We start from the raw sequence: 16,087 nt of genomic DNA, 5'->3' as shown, positions 1-16,087 counted from the left end.
TTTTAAATAGCACATATTTCTTTTTCTACCATAAAAGTAGTGCTTCATGTAATTATAAATAATAGAATACTAAAATTATCTTTAAAGGATAGGCTATGAAAATAAAAATCACATCCATGGAACGAGCCTTTTATTTCTAAATCACAAAAGCTAGTATGTCTGCTTTCATCTCTTACTCTCTTTGGAAACTAAAAAACAAAAGCCTCATTCATCTCCACTTTAATTTCACCTTCTGAATTTATTTCTAGATACCTAGATCACCTGATTGGATTAGCGAGGTAATGTAACCCAGCCATTTGTCTTTATCTCTTACCACACTGGAGGATAAAACCCAGGCTACTTTATGTAGTATATAAGGCTTCTCATTAGCTGGCCCCAGGCCACCTTCCAGCCTCATTTACCACCTTCTTCCCTTACTCACTTAACTGGGAACTTACTGGAGATAGGTCATGGGCTCATGTGTGTGTTCTAAAGGTCTAGCCCTCTCTTACTCAACCAAATACTTCTGGGTCAGGGAATAGAAAGACGTCCAGACCTCCTTCTTTTGTATATGGCATAGGCTTGAAGGAATGGGTTAAATGATCCTGCTGTGCTGGTTTACTACAAATCGATGAGCTAGGAAGTGAATGCAACTGGAGAGAGTAGGCTTGACTACTTTGGTCAACATGCGGAAATAAGAACCGTCCTCAAGTGTTGGGCAGTGCCACTAGTTTACAAATGCCTTGACGAGAATCATACCTGGTCTTCCTTGTGAAGAGTCTCTCCCAACTTGCAGTATTGGCTGGCCAAGGACTTGTAAAATTCTTTAACATCTAAAAGGTGACCTTTACATGCTCCCCAGTATCACCTAGAGCTCCTCCATGGCTGAGGTGGCTGTGGGCAAAAATGAAATTGCAGAGAAAGAGTATGTCCTCATTGGAGGCTCACCAGAAGTCATTGCAAATGAATTCTACAACAGAATATTCAGTGTTCAACTTACCCTGACTATAGGAAGTCTAATATCAGAGCTATTCCTCTAATTCAGAATGTCTTTGTTCAGCCATAAGTCTGGGAATGGTGTCAGAAGAAGAGGTATATCTGCACTTGGAGTGCATTTTTAAAAGGGTCCCCAGAAGGAGTCTTGTGCTGATGGCATAGTTAAGCTTCTTGATTGTGGTGGTGTTTACACAAAGCTATACATGGGATAAAATTGCATAGAGTGCCCCAACACACACACACACGCAAACACACACACACACACGAGTCCATGTATAACTGGTGAAATGTGAATAAGGTCTATGGTTTATACCAACGCCAATTTCCTGTTGTTTTTTTAAATTGTACTGTAGCTAGGCAAGATGTTAACATTGTGGGAGCCTGGGTGAAGGGTGCATGGGAATCTTGCCACATATTTCTTTGCAAATTCCTGTGAATTTATAATTATTTCAAAATAAAAAGTTTTAAAGGAGCTGGAAGGGGACTCAGAGTATTGGTGCACTTGATCTGAAACAATGCTTTGGGAATCACCTTGAAACTAGAAGACCTTATGCAAAAACAGTACCTCAATGTTCAAGCCCAAAAATGTTCCTGAAGAAAACGATGAAGTGGGCTGACTTGGTTGGCATATTCAAAATGGATATAGACATTAAAGGGCCTTTAATTCCCTGAAGCTCTGTTAACATACAAGTGAATTCCCAGGCCATTTTCTGGAGACCAATAGGTGAGGCAGAGAGGCAAGCAGGTGAGCTGTCACAGTAAGTCTTTAGAATAGGCCTGCAAGCTCAGGAAACTCTGAATGTCTTATGTACTTAATGACTGCCATTCTCAAATTATGTTAACCTTACTCAGCATCACTGACTTTAGCTTAATGCATTCATCTGACAATATGTATTGCACCTCTACCGTGTATCTGACACTCTACTCTTCTGAATACTTGGGATATGTCCAGGAGCAAAATAAAGAACCCTGCCTTGGTGGAGCTTATGTTCTAGTATAAGTGAGGAGGCAGGAAGAGAAACAGTAATAAGTGAATTACAGAGCATACTAGAAGCTGATATTAATGGAAAGAGCTGGGTAAGGGGGACCAAGAATTCAGGAGATGGTGTGGCATGTGGGGGAGGGAGTGTTGCTCACTTCTCTGAGTTCTTGAAGGATATGATTATATTGAAATCAATCCTCTCTTTGGATTTTATTTTCCCATTATGAAATTCCCTACCCCACCATTCCTTTCTTCTTCTTAGTCTTTCTCTTCCTTCCACCTTTTATTTTACCTTCCTCTTTTCTTTCTTCCTTTAATTTTCCCTTTCTTATTTCTCTTCCTTCCCTAATTGTCATTCTTTTTCTCTGTGGTTCTCTTACATTTTTCTCCCTTACTTTCCCCTCTGACCTTCCTTTCCTTCTCCCCTCATTGTTTCTATTTTTTCTCTCTTCCATTCTTTTTCTAGCTATTTGTCATTATGTGACTTTCTTACAGAACTGAACTTCATGTGATTTAACTAAAGTTTGTGTGGTTTTTGTTACACTGTTAAATTGTTTGCATGATAAATGCTACTCTAACTGAAACCAAACTTTCTTCAGATACCTAACCCGATGCAAATGGAAAATAACCCTAATTTCATTGATTCTCACCTCACAGGTCTAAGCCCCAGATAGAGGAACCCCACCCCACCAAATATTTCTGGAATGTGCAAGGATGCCTCACAAAAATGTTCATAGTAGCACTATTCATGAGAGCCCAAAACTGGAAACGACACAAATATCCACAAACAGTAGGATGAATACATAAGTGGTGGTAAATTCTACAATGGAATGAATACTATATACAGCAGGGAGAATGAATGAATGATTGCTATATTGAATAAGATGGATGAATCTCTTCATTATAATGTTGAGTGAAAGAGGACAGACACAAAAGAAAGGGGGAAAAAAGAAATAATCTTTGATTCCATTTCTATGCAATTCAAAAAAAACAGATTTTAAAAGTCAGGACAGTGACTGCCCTTTGGGGCAACCAACTAAGAGGGAGCATGAAAGAGTTTATGTGGTGCCAGTGGCATTCTGCTTGTTGATCTGGGCACAGGCCACCCTGGTGTGCTTGTTTTGTGAAAATTCTTCAAGCAGTACACTGTGATTTGTATCCTTTTTTACGTATGTTGTGCCAGAATGAAAAGTTTGCTTAAAATAATAATAACCATTGCACAAAATAAACTGGAAATATTTGGATAAGAATCACAGGTTTAACTGTGATATTTGTGAGTAATGTTGTTTATTGCACTGACAAATCTACAAAAAGAAATTACAAACAGAAGTGGTGCTATAAAGAATGCCTTATAATGATGACTGATAAGAGCAATGACAAACTTAGAATGAAGTATTTTTATTATATTTTATTTATTTATTTATAGAAACAGGGTCTTGCTGTGTTGCCAGGCTGAGACTCTAACTCCTGGGCTCAAGGGACCCTTCCGCCTCAGGCTTCCAAGTAGCTGAGGCTACAAGGGCATGCACCACTGCTCCTGGCACATTCTTTATTATATTTAATAGTTTTGTTCAGAAAGGACACATCCGAGTAGTTTAAAAGACAACATTACATTTATTTTTAAATGTGTGCAAATATTTTCAAATGTACATGATTTGATTTTTTAATTTATTAAAACTCATATACAATACTGGAATCTTATCCTATAGGTTAAAAATATAACAAAAGGCAGCTTTAATTTCAAGTGAAATTTTCATTGATAATACAAAACTAATATTATGCTTACTATTCACAAAATACATAGAAAAGACAGTATTCTCACAGTTTGCTGACTTATGTCATCACAAATGAACCCAGAATTTACAAACTCTAGCCTTGTTATAAAACGTAACTTTGGCATTTCCTTCAAAAAAGTGAGCAGTGCATATTTCCTTTATTGAACAAAGGTATTCATTCATTTTCTGCAAGACTATTACATTCACTGTTTTTTTGTTTTTTTGTTTTTTTGTTTTTTTTTTTGAGACGGAGTCTTGCTCTGTCGCCCAGGCTGGATTGCAGTGGCACGACCTCGGCTCACTGCAAGCTCCGCCTCCCAGGTTCACGCCATTCTCCTGTCTTAGCCTCCCAAATAACTGGGACTACAGGCGCCCGCCAGCCACCAAGCCCGGCTAATTTCTTTTTTTCTATTTTTATTAGAGACGGGGTTTTACCATGTTAGCCAGCATGGTCTCGATCTCCTGACCTCGTGATCCACCCGCCTTGGCCTCCCAAAGTGCTGGGATTACAGGCGTGAGCCACCGTTCCTGGCCTACATTCACTCTTTAGCGAGATGATTTGTTGTCAATATAAGCAAGTAGTGCTGTGAAAATGAGGCAGCATTATAATCCTAGTTATGCTGTAACCAGATTTACAACCAGAATTCAGGATTAACCAATTTGTATGATCATTAATCGTATTCTTTCAGAAATAGACACATCGTTTCTGGTTGTATTTCAGAAGAAAAACAGAGAAACCATTCTACCTTTAGGCAGGGGTGACTGCAGGACTTGAGTGTGTACAAATTTTGGTAAATGCAGGGGTCCTGGAACCAATCCCTGGAGTATACCAAGGGATGGTGTAGTTTTCAATCAAGCAAGACATTCTCAACTGGGGACCTGGATATTACGTTTCTCTAACAATGAAGTACAACTTCATTCACTCCAGTGTGAAATATATGGGAAAAGTCCCCAAGATCAAAGCCTGTGTTGTATATAATACCTAGAAAATTGTTGGCACTTAGGAAAAAAATAAATAAAAAGAAAATATATAAAAACTTTTGGTCAAAAAAACCTGTATTTTTCAGTATGTACATTCCAAATGAATGTTTTTATACTGAGTTCATTTAGAATGCTTTGTCTTTAAAAATTCACTTTAAACATAGACTACATAGGTAGTTCAGTTTTTAGATTTTTTTTAAGTGGTCAGAGTTCAGTTAAAGATTACGTACTTTACATACTGCTAAAATTTTTGAGAAAAAATATAAACTCATTTTAATCACCATGGTTATATAAGCACATCAAAAAATTTTTCACTCAGAATAGCACTGTTTTTATGTCAGATTTTACACAGATCATACCTATATATGCCTCCATGCAATGATCATCTCTATAGACTAAGATAATTAAAACTGATTTTTAAACAAAATAATCTGTCATATATTTTTCTTTGATCTCAGTGGTGATCATGATTATTATCATATCAAAAAAATGATTTTTATAAACCATGAAAATTTCTTTATTATTTCATTTGTCTGCATCAATGTTTCAAAATATATTGGCCTGGTTCTGTAGCTTTTAGGTAAACCATTTCCAGGATCAAAGAGATCCTCAATTCCGGCTATATGTAATAACACTTCATTATTAGATACTAAGCAAATTTGCATTTTTAAAACTCCAACTTATTATCCAGAGTTATTTTCAAAGGCTTTTATTGATGAACACATTAATAATTTTATTTCAGCATTTACTAAATGTGACCTTACATGGTGATCAGTGCAGCTCATGGATATCCAGGTCAGTCAAAAACTGATTTTTCTTTATGATTAATCATTCGTGACTCACTTGACCACAGAGGCTGTTGGGTCAGCACTCGCTCTAACTGAACAGAGGTATGCCAGTACCCACGTGAACATTATTAGCAAATCTGTGATGTGGATCAGCAGCATATTATAACACCAGCTTATCCTGGACGCTGCCAAATCGTCTGAATAATTCTCACCATTTTGCACATGTTAGGGATAAGGTGTTTATTTTATAAATAAAGCCTAGAAACAGTTTTAGTGCTTCTCTTTCAATGGCTTAATAGAAAAAGGAATGAGTGTTTTGAGTCTGAAGAAACAGTCAATGCAGTGAGGAAGTTTTGTCTTGTATTCCTTGCTCATGGAGACCTCCCGAGCCCACTTTCAGGATGCAAGTGTACGCATAGCCTGTGGAAGCAAGGGGAAAACAAAGTGTTGATACAACTGAATTCTCCTAAGTCTGCATTATCTTTTTTATAAATATGTTTTTATAGTATTGATTGCTTACTGCTACTCATCTTAGGTGTACATCATCACAATAGAAATAGGGTAAAAACTTAATTTCGTATTCATTATACTTTTTTTTTTTTTTTTGGAGACTGAATCTCACTCACTGTTGCCCAGGCTGGGGTGCTGTGGCGCGATCTCAGCTCACTGCAACCTCTGCCTCCCAGGTTCAAGCAATTCTCCTGCCTCAGCCTCCTGAGTAGCTGGGATTACAGGTGCCTGCCACCACACCCAGCTAATATATATATATATATATATATTTTTTTTTTTTTAGTAGAGATGGGCGGGGGGTTACCATGTTGGTCAGGCTGGTCTCAAACTCCTGACCTTAAGTGATCCCCCTGCCTTGGCCTCCCAAAGTGCTGGGATTACAGGCTTGAGTCACTGAGCCTGGCCTGTATTCATCATACTTTAATTGGATTTATTTAAGAGCAATGATTACTATTTATTAAGCACTTACTATGTACAAGGCACTGCTCTTGTTACTTTACATGTATCCTTTAATTTTCACAATTCTGTGGTATTGTTACTACTTTACATGAAGATACTAATATGAAGACAGGATAAGGAATTTGCCCTGGCATGCACAGCCAGTAAGTAGCAGAACGAGGACTAGCACCCAGGTCTGTCTGGTTCTAAAGTCCATGCCCTTGAAACTATTGTGCTATATTGTTTTACCATCTATAGAAACCCTCCCTGAATGATTATTTTACATGGCAACCAATAAATATCCTATAATATAGCAGTCTTAAGTTCTAATGTTGACATATGAGTTTTTGCTCAAACTAAGGCACCCTATATCCATAGAGTCATAAACTACTAGAGCTAAAAGGACTTCTCAGGTTGATAATGACTTTCCTGGGCTCACTAAGCTGGTAGGCCAAGATGCAGGTACTGTGATTTTCACTCTAGCAATGTATTTCCTCCACAGAAATCTCTGCCTGTCATCCTTACTGCCTGATTTCACTACAGGGGGTTGAATGTTTTTCTTTGCAACATTTTTTCAAGACCTAGAAAAAGGCAGAGAAGGCAGGCTTATCAGATTTGATTATGACACCAGGTAACGGGTAGTGGGGTAGAAAATATCCTGGATGACAGATTCAAAACACAAAACTGGCCAATGTGGTAGTTCATGCCTGTAATCCCAGCAATCTGGGAGGGCAAGGCAGGTGGATTACTTGAGGTCAGGAGTTCAAGACCAGCCTGGACAACATGGCAAAACCCTGTCTCTACTAAGAATACAAAAAAAAAAAAAAAAATTATCTGGGCATGGTGGCGAGCGCCTGTAATCCCAACTACTTGGGAAGCTGAGGCACACGTGAGAATCTCTTGAACCCAGGAGGGAGGAGTTGCAGTGAGCTGAGATTGTACCACTGCACTCCAGTCCAGGTGACAGAGTAAGACTCAGTCACAAATAATAATAATAATAACAATACAAAACTGTGTCAGTAAACAAGAACCAACAAGACGCAATCTAGCAGAAATAGGTGTAGTGTATTAGGGTCAAAACTCAATTAAATAAATATAAGTAGGGAACTCTACTAGACCATAAGTTGTATGAAAATTCCCCAGTCTTTAGTTGGCCCCTGCTCAATAGAAGCCAAAATTCTGATGTTGCTATTATGAAAGGAAACACATTTTTAAGCTGTAGTAATAAGCATATCTTGATGAGATCAAGGTAGGTCATGGTTTAATAATCTCCACGCTGGCCTGGCCACATTTAGGGTTTTGTGTCCCCGTCATGACCAGAGAAGCATTGACTGCATGTTTGTAAGGAATAGAAGGAACTAGAAGAGTCTCAACTGGAAGAGAGTCTGCTGGAGACATGAGAACTATTCTCAAATATTTGAAGGGCTGTTCAGTGGGAAGGTTTGTGTTGCTAAGGAAGGCAGATATCAGTTCACTAGGTGGTTACTACAGAAAGGCCAAATTCAGTTCTGTAAGCACAAGTAACATTTAGAGACTTCCAACCATGTAACAAACTCCCTTGAGAAGCCGCTAGTAACCAATGTCTGGAAATATTCACATAAAAGCTGAATGAACATTCATCAAGGATGGTGTAGGAAGGATTTCTGCATGGGCTAGAATGTTAGACTACTTGATTCTAATAAATCTTTCAACTTTTTACAATTCTGTAATCTTCCTTCAGTGTTCACCTCTTACCCAGTGGCAAAGCTGCAAAATTTACTCAGATGCCACAAGTTCAGGCAAGTTTCCTAGGAATAGTCTGATGTCACAAGAGCATCTGAAATACACAGAATCAGTCTAGGGTGGGGAGAGTGTGTTTTTAAAGCGTTTATCAGTCATATGAAGGAAGGTCATAGGGTTTCTGTTCCTCACATACTATTCCTGAGGCTTATGAAATTCCTGGCTTAGAAATTTCCTCTATTCATTTTTTTCCTATCCCATGGCCTTACATGTCTGGAAGAGCAGTATGCAGAGGTGTAGGTATCAAATCAGGAGGAGTGTGTTGGCTCTTGCCAGTTGCTGATCATCCCGAAATGCCTGGGACAAAAGATCCCCAAGTACTTAACGTCTTCAAGGGAGAATTCTTATTTTCTCTTTTTCCGTGCTATGAAGCCATCTTTTTTGCATTTGGGGGAATTATGTTCCCTGACAGTTCTTAATCAGATATATTCACTATTTGTATTACTCTAATTATTCAAAATGTAATTCAAATATTTTCTTCAGAAGAAAATGATCATACCTCATCCTGGACATCAAGTTCTTCTTCCGTCAGCTCTGTTTCTATTAATTCAAGGGTATCTTTACAGTCTTGAATGAGGGTGATCTTGAAAAAGAGAACACAGGGTAGAAATAGAATAGCATCAACCCACCTGATGCTCCACTGAAAATGATTTTAAGCTTTCCTGGTGCTTCTCATCTATCTTTACATACTTCAGAATCCTCTTCAGCTGTATTGTTCTTTTATATTTCCCAACTAAAATTTTTTGTATATCATTTTTTTGCACATTCAAAGGTGAACTGGTATAGTTCTCCATTGTCTAAGCTCCTTTTCAGCTCTCTTCCCCAACCTCTTGAGTGTATGCCTCTTAACAAGTCACCCCCTCTGCCTAAATGATTCAGCAGTCAATAGTGCATCTCTCAATGGCTAAGCTAAGAGCACTTAGCACAGCGTTGAGTGTGCAATGAATGCACAGTGAAGAGCTTGTCACTGATGACAAAAAACAGTCATAAATGGAATTGGGTGGAAATTAGTTCTATTGGAGATGGAAACCAATGTCTATGGACCAAGTTGGTTATTCAGAAAAGCTCTACTTTTTAGAGGTGGCATGTAATTTAATCTTCTACACAGAGGAAACCAATGACAATTTTGGCTTTGTCTTTTGCATGGAAAAGGACATTTTCAAAGCAACTCCAAATATATATCCAGGCTAAAATGACATTTTGAAATGCTACTTAGCTACTTTTCAACTCACAAATAGCCCAATTCTCTTAGCTAGTATGAGAATGAATTAGAGGGTTAAGTCCCTGTGCAAATGGTATGACATAATGGGAAAGGTAGAGGATAAGTCTAACTACAAGTTGTGTCCTGAGATAGTCCTGTGATGGTAAAATAAAGGGATAGGAAGAGGGTTGTGTCATTGCCGTCACAATATCTGTGATACAGAGGGACTCTTCTTGAAGGAAAGCACCACAGGTGAGGTTTATCATCATTCACCTACTTATCACATACAAAGCTTTGTGCTAGACTCTGAGAAGACACAGAAATATAAGCCTCTTGATCTCACAGGCCACCAGGAATGTCCAACCCATTTTTAGTGGACCAGTAAGTATGTAATACAAGCATTCCGTTATGCTTAGTCTATTTGTTTAAGGTCCAAAAAAATCCATCCCAGCCACTCACAATACCTCTCTGATTGCAAACAAGACTGAGTCTAACCTAGTAGGTACACTCTTGGTTAGTGGTTTTTATGACATGGATAGCCTAAAATCTTAGTAAGAATGGGTATAAACAAATAAAATAACTGTTTTCATGTTGAGAAAGAACTTGATTCTGTTTTACTTGGTTCTGTTTTACCTTGGTTCTGTTTTACTTTTAATGTGGGTATCTTAAAGGATACTTCATATGATCCTACTTTCTTATCACCTATGGGTTAGAGAATTTTAAGTTGGGTAGAAAAAGGTTTATGCATTTTCAACAATAAGCAGTTTTTTTTTCTTTAGATTTGTAGCTTTACTCTTTTTTTTTTTTTCCTTTTTTATATTTAAGATCCACAGCTTGGTAGTTAGGACTAGTATTTTACCAAGGAACATTAAATAGAACAATCTCTCCACTACCAGTGCCTGAAAAGAAAAATATAATATCATTTCCTAAGTTAGTTTTCTTCAATCAACTGTCAATCTACAATAAGGATCTACTTATTCTATTTTTAGAAAAATGGGAAGCAATTTAAAATATCCACTATGTCACTGGAATCATTATTGTTATTATATCTTGATAGGTATTTGCTTTAGTTTCCTAAATTCACTATGAGAAATGAGATTCTTGTGCCACCAGGAGCACCATTAGGCCAAGCCCAGTGAACCAGACCAGAATGCTCACCTCTTCTGGGTATTTGACAGAAAAATTAACAAAATAATACCCATGGGAAATCAGGGCCTATTCTGGAGCCAGATGCGCTACTGTTGTGCCACGAGGCCTCCCATCAGGACCTATTTTATTTTGTAGGGAAAAATTTTTGGGCTTATTTGTGCCTTGATTTTTTAGTTTCTTTTTCAAAGATCACTTATGGCCTGATGGATCCTGTTTAAAGACATTTATAATTCAAGGTTTTCCGGATTGCTGAGAATTTAAGTGGAATTTATGTACACAAATCCCAGATCACAGAAGATCCAAGATTCAATATTCTAAAAAGGCATTATTAATAAACCTACACATTGTAGAACTATTCAGTACTGGGTACTACCAGGTAATTTCCTGTAAACTATCTTATTTAGTCTTCATATCTACCTAGCAAGGTTAATGTTTTTACTTCCATTTTACTGATGAAAAAAACTGAGGCTCCAAGAAGTTATAGAGATAGCTTAAAATTCAACAGCTAGACTAGACTTGTGTAATGTTTGCCATTTATAGAAATCATTATAGTTTAGAAAAGATACACCTGTAGAAAGGTTGAATATTTACCGTTTCTAAAATGGAATCTTGACCCTCTTGAGATTTCACCTGGTTCTGTAGATAGAGTATAGCATCATGGACCGTCAAAAAGAATGTGTCCTTTCTAATGTTGTCGTCAAAGAACCCGCATTGCTCCAGCTTTTCTATCACATAATCTTCAAAAGAAAGACACAATGTTTTGTTAGTTCCTAGGAAAAGAAATTTTTGTTTGTTTGTTTTTGAGGCAGAGTCTCATTCTATTGCCCAGGCTGGAGTGCAGTGGCATCATTGCTCACCGCAACCTCCACCTCCCAAGCTCAAGTGATCCCCCTCACCTCACCCTCCCAATTAGCTAGGACTACAGGCACACCCTACCATGCCCAGCTAAGAAAAGAAATTTTAAAGCATCAACCTATATTAAGTTTTTGTAGCTCCTCCTTTTATTTATTTGTTTTTCTCTTATCCAAAATGTGACCCAGATTTGAAATGACAGTTTCTTTTCCAGCAGCGTATAGAATGGTTATCCCATAACTGGTCGTAGTCAACCTTGTGGACGATCACGTCCCTTTGGCCAAGCCAGTGTATCCATCCTCCTGCTGCTGTGGGCCAGGCTGCTAATGTTTCACAGCTGTGCCCTTCTCTGGAGACTTTCCCTTGCCCATTGGCAGCTGTGTCATCTAAAGAGGACTGGGCCTGTAATTCCAGCACTTTGAGAGGCCGAGGAGGGTGGATCACTTTGAACCCAGGAGTTCTGGGCAATATGGTGAAACCCCATCTCTACAAAAAAACGCAAAAATTAGCTAGGTGTGGTTGTGTGCACCTACAGTCTCAGCTACTCAGGAGGCTGAGATGGGAGGATCACTTGAGCCCAGGAGTTCGAGGCTGCAGTGAGCCACAGTTGCACCACTGCACTCCAGCCTGGGTGACAGAGCAAGACCCTGTCTCAAATAAATAAGTAAATAAAGAGAACTGGGAGGGTTCATCCCCACGCATGGCTGGCCTGCAGCCACTGACTGACTGATATTGGGGGAGAAAGCAGGTCCCCTTGCCTCAAGAAGGCATAACCTTCTGGTACTCTTCCTGTGGTGGTGCTCCCTGTGAAATCAGGGATCTATGCTGGACTTCAGAAACCATGTCTTTGATCAGCTTCTTCCCCTTCCCTATCCTGCTCCCCTCACTGCTTCATAAATTTCCTCAGGTGTACTCTCAATAAATCGCTTGTGCAAAAATCCCCATCTTGGGCTCAGCTGCTAGAGAATTCAACCTAAGCGTTAGCACTTTCCTACACACATACATTCATGAAGAAACAGACACAGAGACTCACACCCTTGAGAGTCCTCCTGTTCTAAGGAATCTAAGTAATCTCCAGCTTTGCTCTCCTCATAACAATATCCCCGCATTGTCAATATCCACCGCACCCCCACCCACTGTCAAGACACACATTTCCATACATTACCAGCTCTGTGGCACAAATTAGAAGTAACATCTTTCTGGGTTCAAAAATGTTCTCAGAGTTTTTATGCTTTTTGTTTTTAAAAAATAATAATAATAATAGAAACAGGGTCTCGCCATGTTGCTCAGGCTGGTCTCAAACTCCTGGCCTGAAGTGATCCTCTGACCTTTGCCTCCCAAAGTGCTGGGTTTACAGATGTGAGCTGTCATGACCGGCCTATTTATTTATTTAAATCTTAACTCTAGCTTGGCAATCAGAGGTTATTTAAAGGTTGTTTCTAAATATGGACTTAGGAAGGAAATCAAAACAAGGCAGAAAGGAACTAGTAGGTAGGAAAGATGTGGGAAGAAATTTACTAGTATGAAGAAGATAAAATTGAAAAGAGAGTAATTTTTTCTTTTGTATAGGAGAGAACCTTATATGGTCAAAATGATAAGGAGAAAAGAAAAGTAAATCTTTGTCCTAAGGTGCAATGCCAATTTTAAAAAAGGAAGTATAGGACAAAATGAAGGTTTAAGCAAATTGTAGAAGGCTTGTAGAAGATAAATATCATGAAAAATTTTATGCGATTGAGTTGGCTAAAAGTAGAAGGGAATTATTTATAAGTTTTCCTAAAAATTGAGCATTAATATTAAAGTACACTGATGGAAGGCTAAAGTTTGGGCCTATGTGTTGGAACAATAGAGTTTTCTCAGAGGATTGGTTTGCTCTTAACAGAAAATTGTGAGAGGATTTTATCTTCTAGGTAACTGGCCTAGAAAACAGGGATTTCATGTTTCATCAATATAACTCTTCTTGTGCTTTGTGCCTTTGAACTCTTTTTTCACTTTGGTTTTATTTCATAGTGACCTATGATCCTATTTTGATCAAATGTTTTAAACCTTCGGTATTTGACAAACTTCTCAAAAATCAAAATTAAGTCTTTTTGACCTTGAACTAATTTGGGGATGTTCCAGAGGACCCTGGAATTTCTTAAAGAATCTGTAAAAGAGAGATGTTAAACCAAATGGCCTTATCTGATAGGTTAAATTATATGGGAAGCACTGTTAAAATAAGAAATGATGTTTAACCTTCTTTGTGCTATATTTTTATAGATATGTTATTAATATGTTCCAAAATTATATAACATTCCTAGAAATGTGATAGGTCTTGATATAAATGCTACCAGTCATAATTTTGGTTATTTTAAATTGTTGTGTGTCACAGAAATATCCAAATATCCTTGTCAATTGGGTAACTCACATCTTTAAATATAGCCACTTTAAGTCTTGTTGTCCACAGTTAATTGTTTTGTTCTGATACTTTTTCTGAAAGCTCTTTGTAAGCCATTATAATTCTAAAGTGCTGTGACTTCAAAGAGTTATATAGGAAGAATGAAAAGAACTCTGACAAATACAGGTTTCTAATAACTTTGAATTCATACCATTCGATGGAATTAAACTGCCAGCCAAGATCAAACAGAGCAAGAATTAATTACATGAGACTGAATGAACTGATGGAGAAGAATTATCGGTTTTATGGCTTTTTTATTTGAAACATTGCTTGTTCTTTTAATATTTGTTTTCCAGATCTAAAGAAAATTTTTCTTTAAAGCTATCTGTAGTTTACAGCCACTTGGTTAAGCATACTTTTTTTTTTTTTTTTTTTTTTGAGACAGGGTCTCACTCTGTCACCCAGGTTGGAGTGCAGTGGCACCATCTGGGCTCACTGCTACCTCCACTTCCCCAGCTCAAGTGATTCTCACCCTCAGCCTCCATGCCCAGCTAATTTTTTGTATTTTTTGTAGTAATGGTGTTTTGCCATGTTACCAGGCTGGTCTCAAACTCTGAGCTCAAAGCAATTGTCCGCCTTGGCCTCCCAAAGTGCTGGGATTACAGATGTCAGCCACCGCACCCAGCCTGGTTAAGCATACTTTCATAAACAAAAATTGAAACATTTGCTTTTCCTCTCTACCTGATCCTTCCAGAATTTGGAAACTCTTCGTGAGTATTCTTATTTTTATGGCAATATGATTATTTACATGAAAGTTCAATAAGAATCTGTTCTTTTAAATGGAATACAATTGGAAAACATTGGTTATATTATCAAGGCTTTGACTAGAATATCATATTTGAAAATGTGCACAGAATTCCTGGCTTCAAGGGCTTCTAGCCTTATAGTGAGTGAATAAAAAGTCATTCCTTCCTGGGAGGCCCAGTAACTTCAAGATATTAGCTACATCAGGCAAAGTCTAATGTCTGCCTTGGTTTGACTTCATAGCATCAAGACGTTTTAAAAAGTCCAATCTGAGATTCCTCGTCAAAATTTCTAGCAAAGCAATTATTTTTTGGAGACGTGGTCTCACTGTGTTGTCCAGGCTATAGTGCAGTGGCTATTCACAGGCACAATCATAGTGCATTGCAGCCTTGAATTCCTGGGCTCAAGCAATCCTCTCACCTCAGCCTCCCAAGTAGCTGGGATTACAGGCACGCAACACCTCGCCTGGCTTGGCAAAGCATATTTAAAAGGAGTCACCTATGTAGTTATTCTTGCTGTACTGTGTAAATAATCAGTCAGGCCAAGTTTGAGACTAAACTTATTTTGTAAACAAATTGGTCAGTCTACCATGATTGTCTTTGATAGAAATGGAGGTGACTATAGAAAGAAAAACATACGGTTCAAAAGAAAAGCATAGTAAAACTGTTCTTAGACTGTAGCCCGTTCAATATTTATGAGTTTTTATTATCTACTTGTAGACTGAACTGGATTCTTAATTCTTTTAGCTTTCACTAATATCTGGCTACAACACTCCAATGAAGACCAAGAACTACTCAGTTCCTGAAGTTCTGTAAGCTGAAGCTGAACAACTCAGTGTAAATTTCAAGAGATGAATCTCATGCTTAAACTGTGGGCAACATAGAGAGTTCACCAGAATGCTGGATGCCACAACTAGAGACAATAAAACTACAAACCAAAACAAGAAGTTGTCAACTTCATGCTGTAGACAGCTCCAAGACTGTCGGAACAAGACTCCCTATCATAAGATTCTTATCCCTTTTAATTTTCCCTTACTTGTGCCTACCTCTTTCACTTGGCAGGATAGTGCTGTAGTTAAAATTTCACAATCAGTAGCTTCTTTGGGTAACTTACACTTTCTGTTTTAATTTAAACCAGTCATGGAATGCTAGATTACCTGCTAACTCAACAAGGAAGCATCTGTGCAGTTGGGTGACACTTCTTGTTGTACATATATAAATACATCAGGTACTACAGAGAAGACTTCTTGGTTAAAACAGGTAGTCTCCTTGTGAGGCTATTCAATTTTAGTTGGTTTGGTTCATGGGAATCCTGGCTAAGGAGCATACTATAAACCCTTGGTGTTATCTTCCTGATAGTCATAATAGCAGTCTTCCTGGTACATTATACCCTCTCAAAGTTTTAAATGTTTCCAAAAAGCCACTTGTCAGACATCAAATGGTCTCTCTGAAACAAAAAAAACTCAGAGAAATACATGAT

General features: G+C 38.0%; 1 protein-coding gene across 1 annotated transcript in view; it reads right to left on the bottom strand.

Annotated features, from left to right (window-relative positions):
- Positions 1 to 3,522: 3,522 nt before the first annotated feature.
- SLC26A4 (solute carrier family 26 member 4) overlaps positions 3,523 to 16,087 on the bottom strand; it is a 55,707-nt gene continuing 43,142 nt past the window's right edge. Inside the window, exons 18-20 of the mRNA XM_054494193.1 lie at positions 11,170 to 11,315; positions 8,728 to 8,811; positions 3,523 to 5,921 (exon numbers count right to left, since the gene is read on the bottom strand). Of these exons, the coding sequence (XP_054350168.1) occupies positions 5,898 to 5,921; positions 8,728 to 8,811; positions 11,170 to 11,315 (254 nt within the window). The 3' untranslated portion in view covers positions 3,523 to 5,897. The remainder of the gene's footprint in view (positions 5,922 to 8,727; positions 8,812 to 11,169; positions 11,316 to 16,087) is intronic.

This window comes from Pongo pygmaeus, chromosome 6 (assembly GCF_028885625.2).
Source record: "Pongo pygmaeus isolate AG05252 chromosome 6, NHGRI_mPonPyg2-v2.0_pri, whole genome shotgun sequence".
NCBI classification, from domain to species: Eukaryota; Metazoa; Chordata; class Mammalia; order Primates; family Hominidae; genus Pongo; species Pongo pygmaeus.
Note: the sequence above shows the minus strand (reverse complement) of the source record. Positions and strands in the feature narration are given on the sequence as shown.